Here is a 27,984-nt window from a genome sequence, read left to right as displayed (position 1 = left end):
AGGCCCGGCGACCCCCGAGGGAGGCAGGGGAGGCCGAGGATGGCGGGGTTCCAAGGACCCCCCCCAAGCACTCTCTGTTGATGTTCTCAACCAGCGAGTCCAGCACCCCAACCGGTAATTGCCATCTGACTCGAGAAATTAGTGCTTTTAAACAATGAAGGTTCTGGATTCCTTTCCAGACCACCTGTCAGCGTAGTCAGAGGGTTCCCCCAGAATGGCTTTCGATTGAAACCTCTAACATAAGCGGCAGGATTGGTCCATAGAACTGGCAGGAATCAGTTTAATATTAACAAACTGAATTTTTGAATTCCATCCTCACAATAAGATAGGAGGCAGATACTATATTTATTCACACTTTAACTTTTTTTTGCAAGGCAATGGGGTTAAGTGACAAGACCAAAGTCACACAACTAAGGAAGTATTAAGTGTCTAACCCTGGACTTGAACTCAGGTCCTTCTGACTCCAGGGTCCATGCTCTATCCACTTCACCTTCTAGATGCCCCTTTAGTCTCATATTACAGACTGAGGCATGAACCACTTAAAGGTCCAGGAGTCACACAGTTAACGTACAAGGGTCAGACTTTAATTGGGGTCTGACTCCCAGTCCAGCACTCTACCCAGGCTAGTACCCCAGTTCTTAATCTGGGGTCCATAAACTTAAAAAAAAAACTTTGACAACTGCATTTCATGATTATTTTATTTTATAATCCAATTTTTTTTTTTACAAACTTAGAAACATTAGGTTTCCCCCACCCTCTCCCCAACTTCAGACTGCCAAGAGGTCCATGACACAAAAAGGGTTAAGGATTCCTACCGGTTTAAAAAAAAAGGGGAGATGTGGTAGTGGTAGTAGAAGTGGAAGGTGTTTCACTTATGGAGGCAGGAGTGGCAGAGAAGATCTGTAAGCTTGCAAGTGATCTAAATTTAGATTTCTCTAAAATCAAAGATGTACTTTAGTCATGACCCAATTCTACTGCTAATAAAGATGAAGCTTGGCATTTCAGACTTAACCATGACTGTTCAAGTGGATTATAGCTGGAGTTCTTAGAAATCTAGTCTGATCCTTTTACATTGAAAATGAGAAAACTAAGACTTAAAGGTAACCTGTGACTTGCTGGAAGAACAAAAATATGGTAGATGGCACTAGAACCTGAATTTTGTTTGCTTTTTTACTCCAAATCCAGTTGTTAAACTACTGTAGAATGCAGCTGGAGTTCCTTATTTTAAAGGACTTTTGCACTATTTTGGTGAGTCAGAACATGTTAACTCAAAAGACTGAGTCTCTTTATTCCACCTGCTACTGATGAGCAGGTTAAGATGGTAGTAATTATAAAATAGGCTAACTCAGTTAACTTGATAAGACTTGAACGAACCCTTGAAGAACCATGGTTTGATTTTTTTTCTGTAGAATTACTGAAACCAGTCTTCCAGATGACAGATTTTGACAAAAGCGACAAAACATTTTGGCCACAAGAAAATTTTGTATTCCAATACAGAATATGTTTACCACTATTAGAATCAAATGCAAAATTCTGTAAATCCATCAGATTCTAGAAGGTGAAGGATCTCAGTCCATACCTTACAGTGGAAGAGATGGACCCATCCAGAGGGGGTAAAATATTTAACATTACACAGTTAATTCTAAAGGCCTACATGACCTAGGGCTCCATCCAAACGTTATTTCTTTTCTTATATCCTTAGTCTTTCCAAACAAATTCTACATCTATTTTCAGGACAGTCAGGTTCAGTAGTATAAGGCAACAATGGAAAAACTAAATTAAACTGGCTAAAGTTTTATCTGAAAGGTTCAGATCTTACTAAAGAGGAAAGAAAACCTTCATGCTGGAAGAAACATGTGACTGCCCAAGAGTCGATTTATGCTTAATTCTCAAATATGAATGAAATGGAATGGGTTCTAGATCAGTGATGCTTAGGAATAAGGCTCTATTCTCATCTTCTAACAGATGCTTAGCCCTTGAATGGAAGATTAGTATAGGCAAAAGCATCTATATATTTCACATAACACCTAGTCATTGTGAGCAAATAAAGGTTTTTAATCTCCTATTGCCTTGCAATTTGTAATGTTGTAATTTATCATTTTAGTCCCAAGTAGTCAAAACACATATCCTTCATTCACATAATTGGTTGGGAAAGGACATTAAATGAGATGGGCAGATGTAAAACACACTTCACCCCCACCTCATGCTGCCATGTACTACTAACTTCAGTGTAGAGCACAGGGGGGTTAAAGATCAAGATCAAGCTACCTAATTTGTAGGGTGACAGCCCAATCTTGATATCACTCTACTATCTCATACCCCACATGTAAACTGTATATTTAGGCCCATGAAATTTCACTTTCTTGCTTAATCCTTTCTTAAGGAAACAGATACTTGGTTCATAAACACTATAGGTAAGCATTCTGTTTGGAAAAGCAATTTCAAGGTAACATTCATTTTCCAAGAAATTAACCAATTAGTTGGGTTCTTAAATAGTTCCAGAGAAGTCTCTGAAATGAATTCATTTTAAGCACAGGATTTAATAGTTTAAATAAAAAGGATTGGATTGGTACAAGATCCTTCAGCCTGCTGATTCATTCCTTTTTCATCATCTCTGTCAATACTTCGCCATATAGCAAAGAAAGTTTCTAGCATAAGCTCAATTTAATTTTCTTTTGCTTTTCCACCTCCACTCCAAGAAAACTCTCCCAAAAAGAAACATTTAATGTACATAACTGATGACCATGCCTTTTTTTCTCAAAAGCCTCAGAATAAAAGCAAACCTGGATTTTAGTCATCTACAGTAATGTTTCTAAATAGGTAAGCCATGGATTCCCCATTGTGAATTCTCCTTATTGCTTCTGAAAGAATCAAACTGATATCAACAGTCTTTATCTTGGGGCACTGCAGCTTCTGAACTTCATGAGGAACAGTGTTGGTCACTACCACCTAGAGTCAAACAATAACAGAAAAGCATCAGATTTTGAACTCAATTCTTAAAAGAAATTTCATTTTAAAACAGAGTTCACAAAGTGAGCGGCAATTTTAATAACAAAAAAAAAGGTGGAGGAGATGTCAGATTTTTTTTAGGTTGTTTTATTTTTTTGCAAGGCAAACAGGGTTAAGTAGGCTTGCCCAAGGCTACACAGCTAGGTAATTATTAAGTGTCTGAGACTGGATTTGAACCCGGTACTCCTGACTCCAGGGCCAGTGCTTTATTCACTACACCACCTACCCTCCCCGAAAACGTCAGATTTAAAGGGCCTTTTGCTATTTCTCATGTCCTTAAGTCATTTCTAAATAACTAATTCAACTGAGTCTGAGAATTGGAATGCTAACATGAATTGTCTAAATATTTTTGATGTACTCTGGTGAACTTGAATTGGGAAAAATCGTATTTCCAGAGATGTTATAAGTAAACACCTGGAAGTGTTCATAAAGCTAAGAAAACAAGTTTTTGTTTTCTGCTGGTATTTTCTAATTATCCTGATCACATTCCAAAATACGTTTTCCTGATAAAAAAAAAAAAGCCACGTTTTTTAGTGTCCTAGGAAGAATCACTATGACCCAGGGTTGAATCTTACTGATAAACTTTGAGCAAACTATTTTACCTCCCTAACCCTCAATTTCACTAATCCATGAAATGAGAAAATTCACAATTTCATTCTTGCAATATCAACCTGCAGGGTGCCTGTGAATGTAACATTCACACTGTACACAACTATATAAATATACCTATATAATTATCTTAAAAACAGGCAACACTGTACTCCAGGCCCTAAGATTTGGATTCTAATCCTGGACCATCAACTCATGTGAAATCGAGTTTCCTCAATTGTGAAACCAAGGAGTCAAATCTGCAATGTTTTTATTTCTAGCTCTAGTATTCTCTAATTTTATGTGCTTTTTAAATATTAGGCTTGTAGCTTTTGTTTTTTCTGTGAACAGCAAAAGCAATCAGCAGAAGTAAAGGTGCCCCAACCACTTAAAAGAACAGACATACTTCGTCAATGGATGATTCCTCAATTAGACGAGGTGCATCTGCAGACAAGATTCCATGCGTGGCCATGACATAAATTTTATAGGCACCTCGTTCTTTGAGTATCTCAGCAGCAGCAACAAAACTTTCTACATCATCAATGATATCATCCTGGGGGGAGAAAAGAACAGAAGTAGAAAGTTATTGCCTACTGTTTTAACCTATTCCTGAGGTTTACCTGAAAAATTTAAAGGAAAGACAATTTCACTCCTTCCTTTTTTTTGAGAGAATAATATTAAGGAAATAAAAATTATTTCTATATGCAGATTATTTCAGTTTATGTTATGGGATTATAATTATTCTGACTATTCCAACCAAATGACAACCCTAAGCCAAGAATGAACATGAAGAACTAGTAACAAGCATGTATGCGGTTGTCTTAGCAGCCCAAGCAGCAGAAGGATTTCAGTTAAGCTATGAATCTCTCAAGTTGTTGATAAAGCAAGTTCATTGGAACAACAACAGAAGAAATCCCCAATAAGGAAACAAGACTGTGCTACAGCAAAGAAATTCTAAGTAGAACTGTAGATGAATGCACAACTGAAATAAATGGCATTATCCAAAGAGGAATCTGAATTGGCTTACTTCTGTGATAAAACATTTATTATTAAATACTGCACTGCTTTGGCCAGTTAGTTTAGGTAGTTAAAATAACAGTGGCAAATCATAGGCTCAAATATGTCATTTTGAGATTATTTTTGCCTCATTTCCTGGGTACAATTTACATTCTGGCCCTGACAATCATCACAAAAATTGTTCTACTAGTTTTGGTGACAGACTGGAGGCATTATTTCAAATATACTCAATCCATGGCAGTTAGGTGGTACAGACCCCTGGCCCTGGAGTCACGAGGACCAGAGATCAAATTGGGCCTCAGACACAATACATATTAGTTGAGTGGTCCTAGGCAAGCCCTTGATTGCCCTACCCAAAATAAACAAATATATTAAACATATATATATATATATATATATATATATAAAATCATGATTTGAAAAAGATCAAAAGCATGAACTCTACCGACATGTGTTGGTAGCAGTGTCATCCTGCTGCAACTACACTTTAAAGTGTTTTTAACCTGTTTGCTATGATTAAGGATTCCATACCACTATGATGGCAATCCTCCCTCCAACATCTCCAACTACAGTGATTGGTGGTTTTTCTTTGGCCATCATCACTAGGAAAAAACAAAAGTTAACATTTATATATGAGAAAATATAAATATATATACACATACACACAAACATATGACACATAAGCAAAAACATAGTTCATAAAATTGTTTTGACATGGAGTAAGATTCTCAAGCTTCTCTATGAAATATAGTATGATCCCAGGATGTCAAGAGCCAGAAAAACACAGAAGGATCACATTGGGATCAGAAACTTTGCAAGACTTCTCAGGATGAAAGAATTCTTTCTATAAATCTTCAGTTCAGTTGGTTTGAGGATTATAGCTATTCAGAAAAGTAGTTCTTCATGAGGAAGGCAGGGGGGCTTGGATCAAGACAGGAAGACAGACCACAGAGCAAGAGGCAAGACTACAAGGGCTCAACAGGAGCAGATGGAGAAGAGCCTGACAAAGGGAAGGTCAGGCAATATGCCCTTCTATAGAATTTATTTATTTATTTTAGGTTTTCTTTTTTTTCTTTGGCAAGGCAAATGGGGTTAAGTGGCTTGCCCAAGGCCACACAGCTAGGTAATTATTAAGTGTCTGAGACCGGATCTGAATCCAGGTACTCCTGACTCCAGGGCCAGTGCTTTATCCACTGTGCCCTGTGCCACCTAGCCACCCCTCTTCTATAGAATTTAAATCTCTACCCCTCTCCTTTTTACAAACCCTATCTCACATTAACTGGGAAGAGACTAAAGGAGAGAAAGCTCCAGGTCCTCCTGTGGTCTTACATACTTGATCTGAATTTCTATATTACTCGATGCCATTCATAAATTTTTTTGGGGGAAATAAAACAAAAACTTATTAAAAAGATTACAAGATATGGGAAGGGCGAGAGAGAGAGAGAGAGAGAGAGAGAGATAAAGATAAAAGAATAGCCAAGCAACCTTGGTCAGAGAAGACTGACCAGCCCATTCATAAATTTTTAAAGGCCTCTGATTTCACTCCTGTGTGAGCAACTTCCCCTAGCAAGAAAGATTGACATCTTTTCTGCATCTCCTATCTATGAGCTGAGAGGTAAAAGGACTTTCCCAGTCTCAGTCAGTATGCATCAAAAATGGCACTTAAACCCAGGTGAGGCTAGTTCTCTATTACACCATCTTGACTCCCTCAATAATAAATTATGGACATTATCTAACCCTGTAAACTCATGATCTGAGAGAGACGCAACAGAATGGATCTTATAGGTTTTAATCTGTGTGAAAGCCTAACTCTTTAGAAAATTTGAGAATTTATTAAGAATATTCCCATATAAGAGTACCAGCCCTGAAGTCAGGAGGACCTGAGTTCAAATACGGCCTCAGACACTTAATAATTACCTAAGCTGTGTGACTTTGAGCAAGTCACTTAACCCCACTGCCTTGCAAAATTAAAAAAAAAATTTAAATGAACAAAAAAAGAGTATTCCCATATATATAAACTGTCTTTCAATTCAAAGTCAGAAAATTAACAAGGAGACAAGCCAGGAGAAGGATTGATGTGGCTGATCCTGACTGCATCTATGAGGCAAAAATCATATTCTAAATTCCAGTCACACCCAACAAGAACTACACTAGAATCCTTAAAAAACAAAAAACAAAAAAACTAAAGTTTTCTCATAAGGGCTAAATAATAGAATTTGAAAGTTCTCTAAGAAAGAATCAGTTCTACTTAGAATAAAATATCTGTAATAGAAATAGTGTACAAATTTAGAACAAGTTCTGACCTTGTATAAAACAAATGAAGATTGAAAAATAATTCTGATTTCAAAGTTAAGTGAAATATTTTGACTGTATTCACACAAGTCATTGAACTTTGGGGGCTCTGTTCTTACTACCAAAGAGATTATAAGAGTTGAATTCAATTCCATTTTACATTCTAGCTCAGTGATTAGAAGTTAGTTGAAAACAGTAAATGAGCTGAAAAGAAGCTTGGCAAATTTAACATATTTCCTAACTTCCTATTCAAGAATAAAATTACCAAGATTAATTTTATTTCCTGTAATTGAGGCCAAGAAGCCCCAAAGTTCCTATATATTAATATTATTTTAAAATGGGAAAAGCTACCAACCAAAGCAGTTATTGTCTTTCCTTTAATTCTATGTTTAAGATAAACCACACAGGTAGGTAGTTATATTGACCTACCCGCTTCTTAAAGAGATGAGATCCCTTTTCTTGATCATTTTTTCTCTGCAAAATAAGAAAGAAATTGCAAGCCAACATCTACCAAACACCACATCAAATACCAGCAGAAGTGGAACTTTGTTCCACTGTGATGCAAAAAACATGACAGCCAATTCCATGGGTAATTTTCTATTAAAAAATGATAACCCCCCCCAATTTGCATATATTTTTAAAATTCAAAAATAGGGTGAAAATCAAAAGCAAAGTTGCAACCAAATGGCTTCCTCCCAAAAGAACTTGACATGTTTTAAAGAAATCGGTCGGGGCGGCTAGGTGGCGTAGTGAATAAAGCACTGGCCCTGGAGTCAGGAGTACCTGGGTTCAGATCCGGTCTCAGACACTTAATAATTACCTAGCTGTGTGGCCTTGGGCAAGCCACTTAACCCCAGTTGCCTTACAAAAAACCTAAAAAAATAAAAATAAAAAAAGAAATAAAAGAAATCGGTTAAGACAATTCCCAAAACTATTCAAAATAACTTTTATAAACAAAAATAAAGAGTAGAGGGAATCAATAGGCATTTCACATAAAAAATTATGGATATTATGGATAGTTGTTTTTAATAGTGTGGTATAGGATTAAAGAAATGCCACAAACAAAAAAAGTACTGAAGAACCACCAGAAGCTATTCTTTTAAGATTTCCTTTAATTCTGCTATTTCATTATGAAAATCTTTTAAAAGAATAAAGCTAATTTGGAAGGTTAATTCTTGTCAAAAATTGCTATGCTGGGTCCAAAGCTCATCACATCTTTAAAATCAAATAAATGCTTTTGGATTAGATTAGACTTGCATGAAATGCCTGCCCTACTAACATACGAGGAGAAGATGAAGGGGGGAAGTTTTTTCATTTCTCATCCATTTTAACTTGATGCATTTATAACTTAATATAAAACTATGCCCCCCAAAAGTCTGATGCTAAATAAGATACAAAAACACCTAGAAATCAAGAACAGACCAAAGCCTGCCACAGCATCAGGTAAAGGCAAAATAAAAACAAAGTCAGAAAACATGAGCCCCGATGACATCTATCATCCCTTCCATAAACTTAAAATTCACCACTTGCATATGTTTATTTTTTTTTATTTTTTTAGGTTTTTGCCAGGCAAACAGGGTTAAGTGGCTTGCCCAAGGCCACACAGCTATCTTGTATATGTTTATAATGAACTAGACCAGTCTACAGCAGATTGTTGTTCTTAATTAGAAATAACCTCTAGTCTCAATTATGCTCAATAAAGAGTAAAGCAATCAGAGTAAGTGGAGTGACTATAAACATGAACACATCATTACCTAAGTAATGCCTTTCCAGCAACAGTTGTATATTTGAGACAGATCCATATTAACGATGTAATAATGCTTACATTTCTTATTCTGTCTCTAACAAGAAATAATCTTTTATATTGAACTAGGGGTTGCTATAAAGTGCAACATTCCAACCTAATTTTGTGCCACAAATGTGACAAGGAGGCATGACGACATCTGAGCAGCAGATTTGGAAACATTATCCTCTCTTTTTCCAGTGACTGTATACATATTAAATAACAAAGACTGGAAGTCTTTTACTACAGCACAGTTTGGGATAACTAACTTTTTAAGAGAATAAAAGGTCATGGTTGGTTTTATAGTTTCCAAAAGCAGAAGAATGTTTCCAAGTCCAACGATAAGAACTAAAGAGGGGCAGGGGGAAGAGCAAGGAGAGGAAGGGAGAAGAGAATATCCAGGAAGATTTATTTACACTGCATCAAAGAAGATCTTCAAAACAAACTAATAATCGATCATATTACCAAAATAGATTTGTTAAGGCTGGGAATATGGAAGAAAGAGAAAGGTTATCACAACACCCTCAGCTGAACTGACTTTCCATAGATGAGAATTCTGAGACTCAAGAGACAAATATTTCACAATCAAAAAAGGTTCGAAATGGTATTTAAAATAAAGGTCTGTGAATTTGAATGTAGGTTCTAAGTTCAAATAAAATGCTCTTCTACACTGATGGTTTCATGTTAAGTTTACAGGTATAGAAAGAACTGTGATATACTTGGGTAAGAACATTGCCACATGCTATATTAAACATGTCTTCTTGCACAGAGTGCAAACTCATCTGGTTAAAACACCCCACATAGGGGCAGCTAGGTGGCACAGTGGCCCTGGAGTCAGGAGTCCCTGAGTTCAAGTGTGGCCTCAGACACTTAATAATTGACTGTATGACCTTGGGCAAGTCATTGAATCCCACTGCCTTAAATAAAAAATTTTAAATAAAAGTTTACCCATCAGTAAATTGTTTCACATAAGAGGCAAGAAACAACTGGTATTGAAATGTACTTAATTTTGGAAAGCATAATTGCAAGGTTATGCTATTTGGAAGTTTTTCAACTACTGCCAATATATAAAGCATAGCATCTTTAAGTTATGATATGCTGTGAAAAACTGGAACCTGAATAACCAGTCAAAACAGAATTTCATCATGTGTAGTAACTGTGGTAATAAACCATGTACGTAATTTTACAGAGAAGAAAGTTACTATCATCACCACTGTGAATTTTGCTTCCTCTAAATGAATTCATTGAAAAATGTATAGAGATAGGGCAGCTAGGTAGCACAATGGATAGAGCACTGGCCCTGGAGTCAGGAGGACCTGAGTACAAATCCAGTCTCAGATATATAATAATTACCTACCTACCATGGGCAAGTCACTTAACCCCACTGCCTTGCCAAAAAAAAAATATATATATATATATATATATATATATATATGTATGTATGTATGTATGTATATCAATGTTTACATAGTAAAAATATCCATTTGGTAGGTATTCCATGTGTTCCCATGTTTTCTCTACTTACTAAACTATTTTAAACAGACTTAACTAAAAAGTCTATATAGACAGTTCTTGTTTTATATAAAGTTGTATTAGGCAAACGACTTCACACAAAAAAATTCTAAAAGAACTCCTCATTCCAATAAAAAATACCCTCTTCTCAGTGATTTGTAGCCTCCCCTCTCACCAAAAAACAAAAAAAAAAAAAACCACTAAACCTAAAAAATATCTCCTTAAATGAAAACAGAAGAGCAGAGAGAACTGCTATTGCATCTGAACTGGGTTTGGCTTGAGACTTCCTGGGAGAGACCTTTTCTCTCATCTACCTGTTCAGACCTATGCTTAAACTGTCCTTTAATCCTGTGCAGCTCACAAGCCTTTATGTAGCTCCCTTCCTATCTCCTTTCCTTTTTTTTTTTTTTGCAAGGCAAATGGGGTTAAGTGGCTTGCCCAAGGCCACACAGCTAGGTAATTATTAAGTGTCTGAGGCCGGATTTGAACTCAGGTACTCCTGACTCCAGGGGCCAGTGCTCTATCCACTGCGCCACCTAGCTGCCTTCTCCTTTCCTTTTTAACTCAGAGGTCTGTGGAACAGTTCACTTATAAAATGTAAGAACAGTCCTGTAGTAGGCAAAAGTCTAGAAACACAGGAGCAACATGGAATCAAACAAAAAACAAACAAAAAAACAACAGTGAAAAGCCTCTGAAGAGATAACTTTGCTTTCGATATAGTATTAGAATGAAAGTCAACTGGGGTTTTTGGGTAGCACTTACTATGAAACAAGTATGTTGGAGGTCTAACTACCTTTGGGCATCCCTAAAAGTACAGTCTATAGCTAGGCCATGATTAATGTGTTATTTGTACTTGCCTACAGTGTTGAACAGATGTGATATGATTAAGATTTTAATATCTTGCTCTTAAAGTGCAGAATGTTATCTATACTGATTTATTCATACTTCCTTCAAATGTATGTCAAATGACTGTAAAACTGAGACTTACTTACTGTTTCCCACTATAGGGCTATTCATAGTGATAAAACCACATAATTGGAAAGGACCATAGAGATCAGAACCAGCGGTCAGCATCCTCTCAAATTACTGAAGAGAAAACAGAGGTCCAGCAAGAGAAAGTAATGTCTCCTAATACCCTGGGGTCCAATGACTCTTACATAAATACTACCCTTCAAAAGATGTAAAAACAAAGATAATCTTACAGGGCAACTCAAGACCAGGGTGTACAGTGGCATTTTTGACCATCGGAGGAGAATGCCTTCCATCATCCATGTCCAGCTCTGTACACTGAGCTTCTCCATGTATTACAGCTAAACCCAGGCGAAGTCTCTCAGCATATGACTGGGCCCTAGGGAAAAAACCCAAGAATATTTATGGAAAAAAACCCTAAGAATCAATTTGAATATATCTTAAGATGGTGGATTCTTTTGGTGCTACATTAAAAAAACAAACCACATTCGTGTTGTGGGTTCAGTAAAGTCTTAAATTAATTTTAATATTGCTCTTTCTTCAGTATTATGAAACAATAACCACTGCCTGCCCACCCATCTCCATGAGAAAGAGGTGAGAAACTATCTTGAAAAAGAAAGTCAGAAAAATGTTCATTGTTCCAGTTGCTTTGCTATTCCTAAGAATTTTGAAGAACTTAAATACTCTCAAAAAAACCCCAATAATTTCTTTAAAGGGTGGAAATAGCAGGTGCCAATTTGAAAAAAACCTACTTATAGCAAAACCTGACTGATTATAGTATAAGAGTCACCGAGTTCTTTTAAAGCTAGATTCTGATAAAAGGGAGCAATAGAGATAGCTCATTTCTGACTAATTTACCTCTTTGCAGCATCAGGAGACTTGGCTACGATGACTGCATTTCTGTAATTTGGAATCTGAATTTGGAAGGAAAAAAAAGCATCATAAAAATATCATTGATTTTTGTCACTGAATTTGATTTTAAAAATCAGATGCAATAATTACATGAAACAAAACAAAACACCAGGACAACTAAAGAACAACTTTTTTAAAAACTCAAATTATTTATATCATGGGATAAAAATAAATTATGAATCTTTATGCTTGGAAAGACTAAGCAGATCACCAAATAGGCTGAAAAGACAATCCTTTTTTGTCCTATAAATACCATGAAGCTTCTTATCTGCTTGTTGATGGAGAGGCTGAGTCAGCTTATATTTTGCTAAAGTAATTAGAAGACACCTCTGTGAGAAACATTATCTGTTCTGCCTTTCAGATGTTCAAATCCTACACCAGATAAAAAAAAAAGCAACATAATATTTTAAAGAGAACTATGTTTTTGCTAGTTGGCATAAGAGAAGATTTTTCTCACTTCTTCTTGGATATACTGAAGTAGGAAAGGTGATGCTCTAAGGTTGTCCACAGGAAAGCTGAAAAAGCCTTGTATTTCCTTTTGATGAAGATCCATAGTTATAATGTGTGTTAAACCTGAAATTTTAAAACAAAAAAATTAAAATGTTCTCACCTACAAATAGCGATATACTGGTCAACATCTTGAGGTCTAAACTAAGGATCCCTGAGGGAAAGAGTGGCGAATGATGCTCGTAGCTCAACAAAGATGGCTTCAACAAGTCAGTTACACACAGGTCCTTTTAACATCACCTCAATGAGAATTATTGACACAAAGGATGCACCAGGCCGAACTGAGAAGCAAAATTAGTTTGCTCCTACTTAGGGTTTGTCTGAACTTGTTCCTGAAAACTTAGCAAAGAACAGAGAAGATAAAAGAAGAAATTTAAGTAATGGATCAATATATACTGAAACACTAAGAGATGCAGATGACACTAGTTTGACTAAAAGATAATTAGAAAGAATGTCAAGCAGTGAATGAATAGCAAACTGGGGAATAGTAAGATGAAAACATCAAATGTAAAGTGATTTATAGGTTTAACCATAAATTCTGTTATTCCTGCTTGTCTGATGTAGAAAAAAAACTGACTGAAAGGAATGAAAGCAAAATAATGCTAGGAAAATAAAATAAGCTATCTCAGTTAAAAAAAAAAAGAATGCAAGTGGAATGGAAATTTTTGGTTGTTTTTAAAAGTTCAGTCACATAACCATCAAAAGAAAAAAAAAACCTTGACAGGAACAAAATAGCATAACAGAAAGAAATATATGACGAGACCAGGTCAAAAAGTAAAAATAAACAAAAGGCTTAGCAAAATAAGACAAATATCTAAAGAAATCCAAGAGAATCATGTGGGTGGAGAGAAAAAAGACCCTATATAAATTCTACAGAAACTAAGCAAAGGATTGATACAATGCAAATGACCAGCACTCATTTTAATTCTTTTTATTTATTTACCTATTCAATCCTTTATTCATATGATTTTTTTTTTGGAGGAGGAGGGGGTTAGTGAGGAACCTCCAAAAGCTTTCCATCTGGATACTGAGCTCTGATATACCTTCAATAATTAGAGTGCCAAAGTGATGGAATTCTTCTATTCTTCCATTTTTGGTTGTACCTACCTGCCTTGGCTAACATAGAAGCTAGGAGCTTGCACACAATGGAACCTCTCTTTCTCATTTTGCTCTGTTTGCTGTAGGGAAAGTAAGGAATGACTCCAATAATATTTCTGGCACAGGCAGTCTTCAGAGCATAGGCCATGATCAATAACTCCATAACAGCTGTGTTCACATCTCTAAAACATTAAAATGTAAGCATTAGAATTTTCATTTTTTTAATCCTGAAAAAACATCCCAATTCTTGACCAAAGCATTGGGATGGTAAGCTAGATGGTTCTATGTCTGTTCTTGAGGGTTCTACTTAGCAGTTCATGCTAAGAACTTCTGAAATTCACAACACCACCAACAACCTCTAGTATTTGAATCCTATACCTAGTTTTTTAAGGATTGGTAGCATATTTGTAACTATGGAGATCATTTCAGAACTGGAAGAACAAGATTGACAACTGTTGGAAATGTGGTTTTAGAGTAAGAAAATAAGGTTAGAAATGAGGTTGCGAAACCATAGTAATTAGAATAATAGTTCCTTCAACACTAAAGGGAAAAGTTTCCAAGTATTGTTTTCTGGGGGGGGGGGGGGGGGGGGGGGTAACGGAGATGGAGTAATTATATTTATGATGTAGACCATAATCCATGTGACTCAACCTGGCCTACCTCAAATGCAAAGGATAGCAAAGCCTTTACTCACTGTTAGGGATAAGGGTAGGTAGGGGTTATGTTGGAGATAAGAACCATAACTGGTTAGCAAAACAATGAAGAAATAGTCAACCTGGAACTGGATGCTCATACATTTCTTGGTGCCAAACCACAGTTCTCATTTTTCAAAAATTGTTTAAACATTTTTATAATTTTGAATTCCAAATTCTATTGCTCCCTCCCTCCTTTGGCTCTATACTCTTTGAGAGGGTAAGCAATCAAATATACATATGAAATTATGCAAAAATTTCTGTATTAGTTTTGCAAATCTTTGCAAATCACCCGATTATGACAGGGGACCTTAGAGGCGATCAAGTTTGGTTTCCTAAATAACTATTTGAATGTCAGTTGCTATCTTGCCCACAAGTTCTTAACCTTTGTGTATCATGGTTCCCAGTGAATGCTTATAAAAGCGAAAAATAAGTTTACAATAGAACCACAATATACTAAAATATAGATATCAAAATATTTTGAAAAACAAGTTCACTGCCTGAAGGTTAAGAACCCCTGCTTCAGTGAAGGTGTGATTTCTCCTTTATTTTCTAATTGTACTCCTAGCCCCAGCTATAAAAGTTGAATTAAACAGAATTTCTTCTTATTGATGATTTTGATTTTTTTTTTAATTCAAACAACTGGTGATATATTACATTAAGTGCTGCCTTCCTGGTCATGTAAAACTTTAAATGTTTTATGGGAAACATATTAGACAGAATGGAGACATGATCCTAAATGGTTATTAGGAATGCTGTAAACCCCGGCATGCAAATTCACACTTGTTGCACCCTCTACTTCTTTAACATGCAGAAGTTTAGGGATGATTCTCAGACTATAGAAAAAAGATGGTATAGAATAAAAGGTGTCATTGTTTTGCTAGTTCTGAGCAAATGGAGATCCACATCTACCTGTGGTTGCATTCCAAGCTTGTATTGGTCTGATCTGCCACAGTCAAACACAATGTAATTTGTTTTTAACATAGTGATACTGTTTTGGTCTTCTCTGATAATAGACATGAACTAACTGACTGACTAGGGAGAGAAGTAATTGGGCACAATGTTTAACAAAAAGCCCCATGGCAGAATTTCAGTAACTAGAAGGAATTACTCAATGAAGTCGATTTTGTGCTAATAAGCACACACAGCTGCTCACCTAAAATTCTATCTTGGAAGAAGTATTTACATAACAATAAACCTAAATTTCTTGAAAGGAAAGAGACATTAGTGAGCTCTAACCTTGGTATTGTCTGTATAATAAAGATATCCTGACCACGAACAGATTCTTTTATTTCAACTCTTGTTTCTGAAAAACAAGGAAAAAATGTTAAAGTCAGATATCTTTAGTCTGAATAACATAGCTGAAAGTATATAAAAGAGGGAAAAGATCACCTCTGCCTCAGAGAGCTTACAATCTATGGGAGAAGACAACATGCAAACATATATATAAAATGCAAACTATATATCAGATGAATACGAAATAATTACAGAGGGAAATAATTTACATAGAGAGCATTCCAGGCTAGGAGGACAGCCAGAGAAAATGCTTAAAAATGAAAAATGAAGGGTCTTGTTTTGGGAACAGCTAGGACACCAGGCCTTACTGGATCAAAGAGTACATGTTGGGGAGTAAAGTAAGAAAGGTAGGAGGTGGCTAGTTTGTTGAGAAAAGGCTTTGAATGCCAAACAGAGAATTTTGCATTTGGAGGTAATAGGAAGTCACTAGAGCTTACTACTGAGTAGGGACATGTTCAGATCATTTTAGGAAAATCTCTTTTAGGGGCTGAAAAGGGGATGGATTGGAGTTCAAAGAGGCTACAGGCAAGCAGACCCACAATATTATAATATTCTAGGTGGCCTTCATTAGTAGTGTTGAGTTTCTTAGAAGAAGGAGTTTGAAACAGGTTATAAAGGTGAAATTTATAAAGCCCTAGTAACTGCTTGAATATAGGAAAGGTTAGATGGTGATGAATCCAGGTGAACCTGAAGTACTGGGAGGATGGTATTGTCTTTACAAGAAATGGGAAGGTAAACAATTAGGTATCTATTATTCTGCTTCTTTTTAATTCCCTTTTTGTTTTTAATTTTTAAATTTTTATCGTGAATTTAATCAACTATTTCATTCAAATATTTTACTATACATAGAAAAAGGACTAAATAAAACATTGCAAACTCGTGTTACATGCTTTTTAAAACTACACAATAAAATTAAGTTTGTGATACCTTCCACATTTTACTTCTCTGTATTTAAAAAAAAATGTTCTATTCGTGCTTTTGTAGTATCATTATCTACTACTAACCTATACCATCTGGAATAGAAGTCCTTACTTGTAACAAGTTTGTAGAATTCAGCAGAACAAATCAATTCATTGGTCAACAGAGGTATATTTCATTCCAAATCTCTAGTCTATCACTTCTCTGCCAAGTAGGAAGTATGCTTTGCCAAGTCTTTTTGAACTCACTATAGGTCAAAACTTTGATCAGAGTTCTGAAGTCTTTTAAAGCTCTCTTTAATGGGGTGGCTAAGTGGAGCAGTGGATAGAGCACCGACCCTGGAGTCAGGAGTAGCTGAGTTCAAATCCAGCCTCAGACACTTAATAATTGCCTAGGTGTGTGGCCTTGGGCAAGACACAACCCCATAGTCTTGCAAAAACCTAAAAAAACAAAACAAAAAAAAACCTCTTTAAAAGAGTACAGATATCAAGGCATGATGTAATCTCCGAGCCTGCTCATTTCATTCTACTGCAGTTCAAAGAAGTCAAAGGTTTCTCTGAAGTCACTCAATTTTGAATGTAATTCTGACAAAATCATAATATACTATGTTTAACTAATTTCCAATGACAAATTTATTTTGTTTGACAAAAATCGCTACTGTATTTTTTAACATCTTTCTACTTGTCCTTGACCTACTTGGGGTACATGACTGATAATACTATCCCTAATTCAAAGGGCATGTAGAATTTACTGACTTTGGGGCACAGTTCCAAATTGTTTTCCAGAATGATTAAATTTGGAGGTCCATTAATGAAGAATGTATTAATGTATCTCTTCATCCAAAATTCTGATAAAATGGCTAGTTTCTTTATAACAATATTTTCTGTAACATCAAAGAACTAGAAACAAAGTTTATCTATTTTCTGAGGAATGACTACATATATTGTGCTAAGTGAACATAATGGAGTATTACTATATTTTAAGAAACAACAACGTAATGAATACAGAGAAGCATGGGAAGGCTTCAATGAGGTAACCAAACCAGGAAAACAATATATATACAGCAATTAAACATCAATTGGAACAAGAAATTGAAACAGACTACTGTGAAATTACAATGACACAGAGATATGAAAAGGCACCTCTTCCACTTCTTTGTCTGGGGAAAGAGGAGACACTGTAGATCCATCAAGGCAGACTTTTTTGATGTTCATTTTGCTGAACTATTTTTTCCCCTTTGTCATCAGGAAATGCTCTTTGGGGAAAAAGTGTTGGGGGGAGGTATAAAATGCATTAGGAAATGTGTATGAAAAATAAAAAAATAAAATTTCACTGCTTATTCCTCTTTGTCATCTTTGCTACTTTGATGGGAGGTATAACCCTACGGTTGCATTAATTTCTATTTCTTTTGTAATTAGAGATTTGGAACATTTTTTTCATATGGTTTGCTTTTCTTCTACTGAGGAAAAAAGTTCTTTCCTTGGAAATACCCAATAATCAAACCAAAATCTTTAGTAACTTTGAAATACAATTTCTTGTCAAGGGTTGGGTTGTTTTTACAACTTTCTGTCCATAGCAAAATGCCTCAAACATAGCCTGTTGAATCAATGCTAAAAGGCTAACATTTTCTAAATGTAAACATTTCTGTAATCCTAGATGATGAGGACAGGTGCTGAACATAGAATCTGAATCCAGGCTCTACTACTTACCTTGTCTATGTCCTTGGATAAGAGAATTTCATCTCTCCAGACTCAGTTTCCTCACTTGTAAAAAATGAAGGTCTTGAAAGTCCCTTCCAGTTCTAAAAATCATGATCCTATTTATTATGCCTATTGTCAAAGAAGAAACTATGCAAGAGATTGTCTTCTAAAAAACGTTGGATAACCAAACTTATTTCTAAACTAAGCTAAGCTAGAAAATAAAGGCAAAATTCTCACCTCCATTTGTCTCCTGATACACAACAGACTTTCCCAACTCGGCACCAAGACGTCTGCAGGGGGGGAAAATGGCAATTATTTTTCTTTCTTATTTTTGGTTTAAATCTTTTATATTTCTGGCTTACGACACAACAAATATCCCATCATATTTTTGCACTATAACTTGTTACATCATTCCCCAGTCAATAAGTATCTTGTTTCTAGTTCTTTGCTATCACTAAAGAATATTATTCATATTTGCATGTTTTATTTCTATCTTTCTTGGAATATATGCCTGCCAGTGGTAAATCTAGATCAAAGAACAGAAACATTTTAGGCACTTTTAAAATAAAACCCACTTTCAAATATGCTACACTGACAGCTACACCTTATTAAAAGTATGTCTTTCTGGAGCCCACTCAACACTTTTCATCTTTGTCAATTTGTGGGGTTGTGAGGTAAAGCCTCAAGGTTGTTTTGATAAGCATTTTTCTATTAATGATCTGAAGCAATATTTCCATACAACTGGTTAACAGTTTACCACTATGGAGAAAATTCATATCCTTTGACTACAATGGGAAATGGCCCTAAGTATATTATATTTGAGTTAATTCCTAATGTGTTTTAAATATATCAGATAGTTTTAGATATATAAGATAGAGAAGAGAATATCCTAAAAACAATTTAAAAGAGGATACAGGCAAAGTAACCATTACCACAAATGAGTACATGAATATAAGTGAATTCCCTAGATGTAAATTCACAATTTTCACATGGTCAACTAAATGCGCACACGCGCACGCGCGCACACACACACACACACACACACACACACTTCAAGGTTCATAAAGTCAAGAAATATGAGAATCTGCATATACCAGTGATAATGATGTCTTGTCTTTCAGAAAACTGCAGTCAGGTTCTAATTAATCTACTTGTTACCATATATGTGGACAATTGGTCTTTTGCAAATGAGATCTTACATTTTTTGGTAACCAAATAATGGTCACTACAATAGCACCACTTTCAAATACTAAAGATTTAATAATCAAGACATTGTCTACTATACCAGAAGTGTCACACTACAAATCTATGTGCTTACATATCCATCTTTACAGATAGAAACTAAATAAATTTCACATAAGGATTCAATAATAAATACTTTTTACAGGGTCTCAAAGATAAAGACTGACTACTTCACTGTAGAGCCTGAGCTCATTAATTATAGATGTGGTTGGCATGAATGATTTTGTTTATTTAAATGGTACAGTGAAATAGTTCTTCTATCCCGCAAAAAAACATGGATAGAGGAATCATTACCATTCATGGAAGGAACATAGGCAATTCTCAAAGAAGATAGTCAGGAGGGTCTGGATAGCACAAAAGCACTATTCAACATCTCTTCCACTTCACTACCACATCTTGATGAGCAGCATAATATTCACTAATTTCTAAGTCCCATAACCCAGAAAGAAATGTTGCAGTCAGGACATGAGCTTTAAATATTGTAAAAGTCTCACAATGAGAGAGAAGGGAAAGAATTTGACCTCATTTTTTAAGAGAGGAAAGGAAAAGGATAAAAGCCACAAATCAGGGATCAAGCATTACCTCTTATTTTCATTTACAATCACAGGTCCGTTCTTTAATCTTAAAAGAGATCAGAAAAAGATTTTGTGACCTTTTTTTGGAGGGGGGGAAGAAGGATTAATGGAAGTTGATTGTCCAAAAGTAAAAAATGAGAAACTATACTCTTCACTCCTGTGAAACACTGGATAGAGAACTAGCTTTGGCATGAGGAAAGCATGGATCAAATCTGACCTCTGACTCCTATCAGCTATGAAGCCATTGGCACTCTTGAGTCTTAATCCCTTATCTCTAAATGAGAAACAAGAAAGGCCTTTATGCTCCAACAGTAGAGCCCAATAACCTGGGCTAAAAAAATACTGTCATCATTTTACTGTTATACCATAAAAAAAGACAACTTAAAATGAACTGTCATTTATATTATCACATTCCATAGCATGTCTATATTTATATTTTCCCATACCACTCCTATGTATGGGAAGAGGACAAGTAAAATAAGACTTAGAATTCTAATTTTGTTTCTAGATATACCCTTAAGTCCCTGAGAGCAAAACTGCTTTTCCATTCAACCTCCTGAATGGGAAAGACAACTAGACAAGGGTAAACTTCTTGAGAATTTGGCTTCTAGTTCCAGATAAAAGATGTAAAGGAGGGGTGGCTAGGTAGTACAGTGGCACCAGCCTTGGAGTCAGGAGTACCTGAGTTCAAATTCGACCTCAGACACTTAATAATTACCTAGCTGTGTGGCCTTGGGCAAGCCACTTAACCCCATTGCCTTACCAAACACACACACACACACACACACACACACACACACACACCTTAAAAGATGTAAAGGGTCATAGGACTCAAATTCTCCTACACATACCCTAAGATGAAGAGGACCTTAGATAACAGAAAAAACAAGTCAGCTTTAGAACTTTAAATAAGGGAACCAGAAATTGGCAGAGGGTTTTACCAGGGAAGCCAGTGTGGTCTGGTAAACAGACTTGAAGCCTGTAGGCTCTGAGAGAGGAGTTGCCTCAAGGAAAGCAGGGCAAACCCAGCAAATAGGCCAAAAGTTGCTAAGTGCTAAAAGGTTAAGTCTACAAAGAAAATCTGTCTAAATTCAGGAAAGAGCTTAAAGCCTGCAGGCAATGAGAGAAGGATCACAAAGTCAATAAGACTGATGCCAGCAGGCAAGCTGAATGAGGATGTCTCAGAAAGAGGTCTCAAGCCAGCCTGCGCAATTTCCAGTAAGTGAGAGATGACTGCTAGATCTTAGTTCAGGCCTGTTAGAAAAGGGAGAGAATCAATCTCCAAAGGTCACTACTCTAGAAGAAAGGGCAGAAAGGTAGTAGCATCTAAACTACAAATGTGATAAGATCAAAAAGCTTCTTCCCCACACATTCAAGGAAAGCCTAAGCAGCAAAACCTAAAGATAATAGATACAAGTACAATTAAAAACAATCTCAAAAAAAAAAACCTCTTTCATAAGGACTTTAAGAGTAAAAGGAAGAAACAAAAATACAAATGATAGAAGAAAAATGGAAAGAGAATAGATAAAAGCAGCAGGAATGGTACAGTGAGTTTCTTTCTGACTGTTCCAAACAGATCTAAAAAAATGTATCAGAATGAATCTTGATGAAGCAATCCAAGAAAAAAAGTCACATAGAATTATTTTTGGCAGAAAGAAATAGACAAAAATGCCTGTAGACACAGGGTCATGTTGCCCAAGAGAGCATTCCAAAAGGGAGAGAGAGAGGTTATGCACCAGAGCAAGAGGAAGTCCCAGACTTTTACAAGAGCAATGGAACTAATCAGTTCACTCTGAAGTACTAAAAGTTTGCAAGTCCCCAGCCTGTCGCTGAGATTCTGAAATACAACACTTGTTACCCTCAGCAAAAAAGCAACAGGATCAGGGCAGTCCTTCATTCCATATGTGTCCTAGAGTCTTTTCATCAAGTCCAAAGAGGAAAGTAGATAAATATGAGCAAATTTTTTTTTAAATTCCATAAAAAAATTATGATAAGGAAGTTTAGGGAATAAATGTAAAAGATAAGAATTTTAAAACATCTACATGCAATTTCATGGAGTGACTGGCTTCTATTTAGATTTTTTTGACTCCTGTTTTCATTTCAGAATTTCTACTGAGTTCTTATATCAAGAATACTAGAAAGTCCTCTTATTAAAGGCCAATTTTTTTCCCTGTGCAGGTTATGTTTAGTTTTTCAGAGTGTTATTCTGGGTTGCTAATCTTTATGTAATATTTTATATTGTATTCCAAAATTTTCCCTCTTATAGAAGTTACAGCAAAATCTTGTGAAGTTTGATCCATTCAGACTTTTAGGAGTTTTTGACAAAAACAACTGATCTGGATAACAGATGAAAGGGGGAGAAAAAATTCAAGAATCACTGAAAGCAGAAAGTTATCAAGTACCAAGTAGCAAGTCAGAATCATACAGGGCTCAGCTACCACTATAAAGGAGCAGAGTTGTTGGGATGTGATATTAAAGAAGGTAAAGGATATGGGCTATTACAAAGAATAAACTTACTCAGTGAAACTGAATTGAAGCTACAGGAGAAAAAAAATTTGACTCTTTAATGAAATAGAAGCCTTCCAAATATTCCTGATGAAAAGATCAGAAATAAGTAGGAACTCTGAAGTATAAACACAAATTTAAACATATAAAAAAGGCTAAACATGAATGAACAATGATAAAAACTAAACAAGAATAAAAACAGTTCTTAAGAACTCATGCTGATACATGCCAACCAATTTGATAGCTAATTGGATTCAGAATGCCAAATGAATTTTTTTAAAGCTATGAGCAATGCAAAAATTTCTCTTGCAACTAATGACTGCCTTTGGTGGGGGATGGGGGTAGGGGTAGGGAAGCAAGATTGGGGAAAAATTGTAAAATTCAAAATAAAGTCAAAAAAATTCTCTTGCAATAGAGGTTTTGTTTATCTCACTTTATTAAGGTAGGGTGGAAGAGGGAGAAGTCTGATTTTTTTTTTTGAAAACAAAATTTAATTTTGAAAATTTAAAGAAACAAACAAAAATGCTAGAAAGGATGAGTAGCAGGAAAGTACTTCCCCTGATCAAGTAAAATGAAAGTTACATTAGGCTAGACTCCACTTCTAAAATTCAGGCAATTTGTTTGGTTTTTTGTTTAGGCAATGGGGTTAAGTGAAGCAGGGTCACCCAGTTAGGTAATTATTAAGTGCTGAGGCTGAATTTGAACTCAGGTCCTCCAGATTCCAGAGCCAGTGCTCTATCTATTGTGCTAACTAGCTTCCCCCTAAAATTAAGGCAATTTGGAAGGCAAGACGACATTAGAAAAAATTTTCTTGCGTCAGAAAGTGTCTCCTATTTTGTATAAACAGCTCCTCTTGGAAGGGAAGAGTTTATCTGAGTCACCTGTTTATCTAATTCAACACCTACCTGGAATGTCCTTCATATAGCAGGCTAAACAAAATTAAGTTTGTTGAACTTAATTGAAGTCAGAAGACATGGGATGGAATCTACCTGGGTGACCTTCAATAGATTGGTTCCTTTCTGTAAAATCAAAGAACTAAACTATATTATTTCTAAGATCCTTTTTAGTTTTGATGTCCTATAAAATCATTTAATTTTTCCAATTCAATCCATCAATCAAGAGACACTAAAACAATTTACCAGGCACAGGGCAATGCATTGGAGGAATACAAAAATTGAAACCATTGCTGATCTTTAGGAGCTTACATTTTTTTTTTGGTTGCTTTTTTGAAAGGCAATGGGGTTAAGTGGATTGCCCAAGGCCACACAGCTAGGTAATTATTAAGTGTCTGAGGTCAGATTTGAACTCAGGTCCTCCTGACTCCAGGGCCGGTGTTCTATCCACCGAACCACCTAGCTGCCCCAAGGAGCTTACATTTTAATGGGGGGAGGGGGGATACAACAAATATATATATAGAAATAACAAGTTTTCTTATCTCCTTCAACTTGAGATGGTCATTACCAGAATGGCCTCCACCTATAGATTAAAGGTAAAGCTAAGAAAACTTCACATCTAACAATATTTTCTGTCATTTTATTTCAACCCTATATTTTAAGATTTACAGTTTATAAGGTTAGCAATAATGATCTTGATAGAAATAGGGAAGAGGATTTTTGGAAAAGGAGATAAGAAAACTTATTATTCTAGATCAGATGTGTCCAAAGCGCCAGTGACTATAGCCAAGCAGGAGTTATTCAAGTGGGCTACTTGGGTCCAGTAGCATTTATTAATTGTGCTGAAGCATGTTACTTTGCTCCTAGGTAGTGGGTTGAATGAGTATTGAATTCTGTAATGCAGCTCTTGAGGAGTTGGTTGGATAAAGAGGGCCAGACTAGCCAATAATGTTTGTTTGTCCTTTATTTTCAAAGACCACCATGACTTCAGGGACGTGATGCCATGCCAAGCACATGACTTGGATGAGTGAGGTGGGTGGGTGGGGGTGCTGTGCTAGGTCAAAAGGTTGGACATGCCTGTCCTACAGTTAAAGCTAGGGCACTGGGGCGGCTAGGTGTTGCAGTGGATAGAGCACCGGCCCTGGAGTCAGGAGGATCTGAGTTCAAATCCCGCCTCAGAAACAATAATTACCTAGCTGTGTGGCCTTGGGCAAGCCACTTAAGCCCACTTGCCTTGGAAAAAAAACCCTTAAAAACAAAAAAAGCTAAGGCACTTCTGGAGGGAAGATCTGGGTGTGTTGCTGTTTCCTTGGGTACTGAGTTATTCCAGGACCTTAGGGACAACCTGAGGACCAGAGTCTCCCAAAGTGGTCTCATTCAGGACAAATTCTGATTTCCGGCCGCCCTAGTCTAAATCTTTCAAGTTTCTGACCTGGATTTGGGACTGAGTAACAATAGACTGTTTCTGGATTCTGCTCCCATCAACCAGTTGGAAAGTTCTACTAATTCAGAGCTGAAGAACTGTATGCTCACCTTTGATGAGAGTTCCATGTCCTGGTTATTTCTCTACAAATTAGATTAGATGCTGGAAATAAAACTGCTGTAAGCTTGGGGGTATGAGGCCAGGCCACCACTGCTTCCAGTTTATGAACTTCCTTTCTCCTTGACATAGTCCAGGGTCTCCCTTCCCAAAGATGTCACTCCCCTATAGAGAAGGTACCTTTCTTGGTCTTTGTACCTTTGATCTGTGACCCAGAACTGGATGGCAGCTAACAAAGCTGCCAGTTTGTACCTGTCCAGTTGCAGTGCCTCCCTCAGTATATGATTAGGATCTCCTCTTGGCCTGATACATAGCCTGTCCTTAGTGGCTGGAGTGCTTCCTAGGCACTGGGCTACACCTGATCTCCCAATCTTTACCTGGAGATAAGCTAGACAAAGGACTCACTACCTTTTCTGGATTTTCCCATCAAGATTCAGTCTATGAAGGAAAAGTTTATACACTCTTTACTGTCACTCTATCTTGGCCCCCACACTTACTTGAATCTTAGGTGCCTTTAGATATTCAGATGGAGTTGTCTTATTGTCAGTATGTTATGATTGATTAGAATTAAGGAGAATAGGGTTAGATATATAATTTGGGAATGAGAGAAATAAAGAGAACTGATGGAAACTGATGAGATCACCAAGTGAGGGAGAAGTCACCCAGGAGCCTTAGTACACATCCACAGTTAAAGAGGATGACATGGATTAACAAATCAAAGGAAACTCAGGGCTGGTCAGAGAGGAAGGAGGTGATCCAGGAGAGAGTGCACAGAAATGAGAGTACATAGAAAACTAAGGTGGTCAATAATTTCAAATATTGCAGAGATCAAGGAGTCAAGAGGACTGAGAAAAGATCAAGAGACAATTAACTTTGGAGACATCAGGTGACTGTGATATTACAATGAAAGTCAGACTGCAAGGGTTTAAGTGGAATCCCAGATGGGAAGATAATAAACATGTGTCTAGTTAGGATAATATCTACGGATGACTCAGGTGTGCTTGTAAGGAGTAGAAAGGAAATCAGGATTCTTAGATAAGACCACCTCTTTATCAGAAACTAGATGGAGTTAAAGAAGAAAATCAAAGGGGATAAAGCCTTGGAGTGAGATAAAATCAGAAGAAAATTTTTTTAAGTCTCAATTTTTTTGTGATAAAGTATGAAGGTGAGGGCCTCAACAGAAAGTAGCGGGAAGTGCTGTTGGAGATTGGAGGAAGAAAAAACATCTGGTAGAGTACCAGCAGGAACGGGATAACTGATTTTCTTGTTTAGTTTAGATTGTAACTCCAAGAGCTTTATGCACTGGCTTTTCCAGGAAAGGCTGATTTGCCATAGAAGAAGGAAGGTAAATAGGGTTAAGTGATTATAGAGATTGTATAAACTCAGATTTCCTGACTTCACAATTAGGATTCTATGACTTTTTTACTTGGGAGAACCAATTAAGGACTAATAATACAATTACTGAGTAAATCATTTATTTTGACTAAATAACTGATGGTTCTGATGAGCTTTAATTCAAGGAGCCTATCACCCCACAAGCAAATAAGTTTGAGGGCAGAACGTTTCCTTCAAAAAATGCAGTAAAAAAAAAATGCAGGGCAAATCAATTATACAAGTTTTCCTATCTTTTAAAATTAAGGTGAGGGTTGTTAGATTACTTAAAATACAGACCAGCTTTTAACTCTATGATCCAATCATCCCAGTAGACAGCAAATTTCAGGGCACTGACCTCATTGAGAACTTAGGGGTCTAACACTGCGAAATTAGGAGAATAATAGGGCTGTCTAGGAGTCCTAGCCTCTGGATCTCCCACAGATGGATGAATTTGGATAGCACAAACTCTTAAGGAGGGAAAAATGGTTGAGTGCTGGTATTAGTGGTGAGTCTTCAAGAAGCCTGTAGGGGGTACGGAAGAGTTACCCAGATTCCCATCTCCTATTAGTCCTGGGTTGTTTTTTTTTCCAAGCGAGTAGGAAAGAAGCGGAGGAGGTAAAACTAGGTTTTTCCTGAAAAGTTCCCGCGGAAAACGGATCGACACCAAGCCTGCAAGGCAGGAAGGCAGACGCGGGTCCCGAACTTACATCCAGATGGACTCTCAGTGCAGCAGCAGGGCCGAGGGGAAACAACACCCAAGCCCGTCCTCCCAGCCCGGGGCCTTCCTCCCTTTGCAAACCCGCCTCTTCCCTCTCTCGGGCCCGCGGGGAAGACGGAAAAGCCGAATTTAAAGCCCCGGTGCCCTAGTTTTACAGAAGGGGAAGGCGGGCTCCGCGGCCCGAGCAGGAGCCCCGAGCCGGGTCTCCCGCCCCCCGGCCGCGCGGCCCGCTTACTCGGTGATGCGCTTGGCCAGCTCGGTGCAGGCGGCGGTGGAGTTGGCCGAGAAGACCCGGTACCCGCTCCGGGCGGCGTTCATGCTTGGCGAGGCGGCGGGGCGGGCGCGAAGGGCGCGAAGGGTCGAGGACACGGACAGCGGAGGCAGCAGCAGCAGCTTCTTGGGCATCGTCCGGCCCGGCGAGGGCTGCGCGCGGGAGCGGGAGGAGCTGGCGAGCCGAGCCGGGCCGAGCCAGGAGGGAGAGGTCGGAACAGGAAGGGCGGAGCCCGGGGGTCTCCTGCCGAGCCCCCCCTCCCCCGCACGCCACCCGGAAGGAGCTAAGCCCGGCCCCCTCGCAGGACTCAAGAGGAGCGGGCTAGAGCGCCCCCCGCCGCCCGGGCGCCTTCTCGAGGAAGTCATCGCCGCCACTTCCGCCCGCCCAGGAGGACTCTTTCCTGCTCCGGCCTGGGCGACGCTTCCGCCCGGATCCAAGATGGCTGACGCCAAGGGCCACCCTAGTTTAAAAGCTGCTATAGCTGAGTGCCAAAGCAATAAAAGTCCTCGCAGGTTAGCTCGCAGCACCAGTTATTTAGAGATAACCGGAAGGAAGAAGCGTATCCAGAAACAT

The 27,984-nt window shown here is 37.4% G+C and overlaps 1 protein-coding gene across 3 annotated transcripts; it reads right to left on the bottom strand.

Moving 5' to 3' along the window:
- Positions 1-684: 684 nt before the first annotated feature.
- On the bottom strand, positions 685-27,623 carry PRPSAP1 (phosphoribosyl pyrophosphate synthetase associated protein 1). Of its 3 annotated transcripts, XM_074224499.1 has the most exons (10): positions 27,376-27,623; positions 18,531-18,583; positions 15,619-15,685; positions 13,697-13,869; positions 12,540-12,655; positions 12,029-12,084; positions 11,404-11,549; positions 5,146-5,216; positions 4,004-4,150; positions 685-2,949 (listed from the first exon to the last, which is right to left on the bottom strand). In XM_074224499.1, the coding sequence occupies exons 1-10, from the start codon at positions 27,543-27,545 to the stop codon at positions 2,791-2,793; spliced, it is 1,158 nt and encodes a 385-aa protein (XP_074080600.1). In that variant the 5' UTR covers positions 27,546-27,623; the 3' UTR covers positions 685-2,790. The 3 variants fall into 3 exon arrangements, with proteins under 3 accessions (XP_074080600.1, XP_074080602.1, XP_074080601.1); XM_074224501.1 differs by lacking the exons at positions 18,531-18,583; positions 27,376-27,623 and adding an exon at positions 16,842-16,866; XM_074224500.1 differs by lacking the exons at positions 18,531-18,583; positions 27,376-27,623 and adding an exon at positions 16,708-16,825.
- Between the last annotated feature and the right edge of the window lie 361 nt (positions 27,624-27,984).

Source organism: Macrotis lagotis, chromosome 2 (assembly GCF_037893015.1).
Source record: "Macrotis lagotis isolate mMagLag1 chromosome 2, bilby.v1.9.chrom.fasta, whole genome shotgun sequence".
In the NCBI taxonomy this organism is placed as follows: Eukaryota; Metazoa; Chordata; class Mammalia; order Peramelemorphia; family Peramelidae; genus Macrotis; species Macrotis lagotis.
The sequence above is the reverse complement of the archived record's forward strand: the minus strand, read 5'-3'. Positions and strand labels throughout refer to the sequence as shown.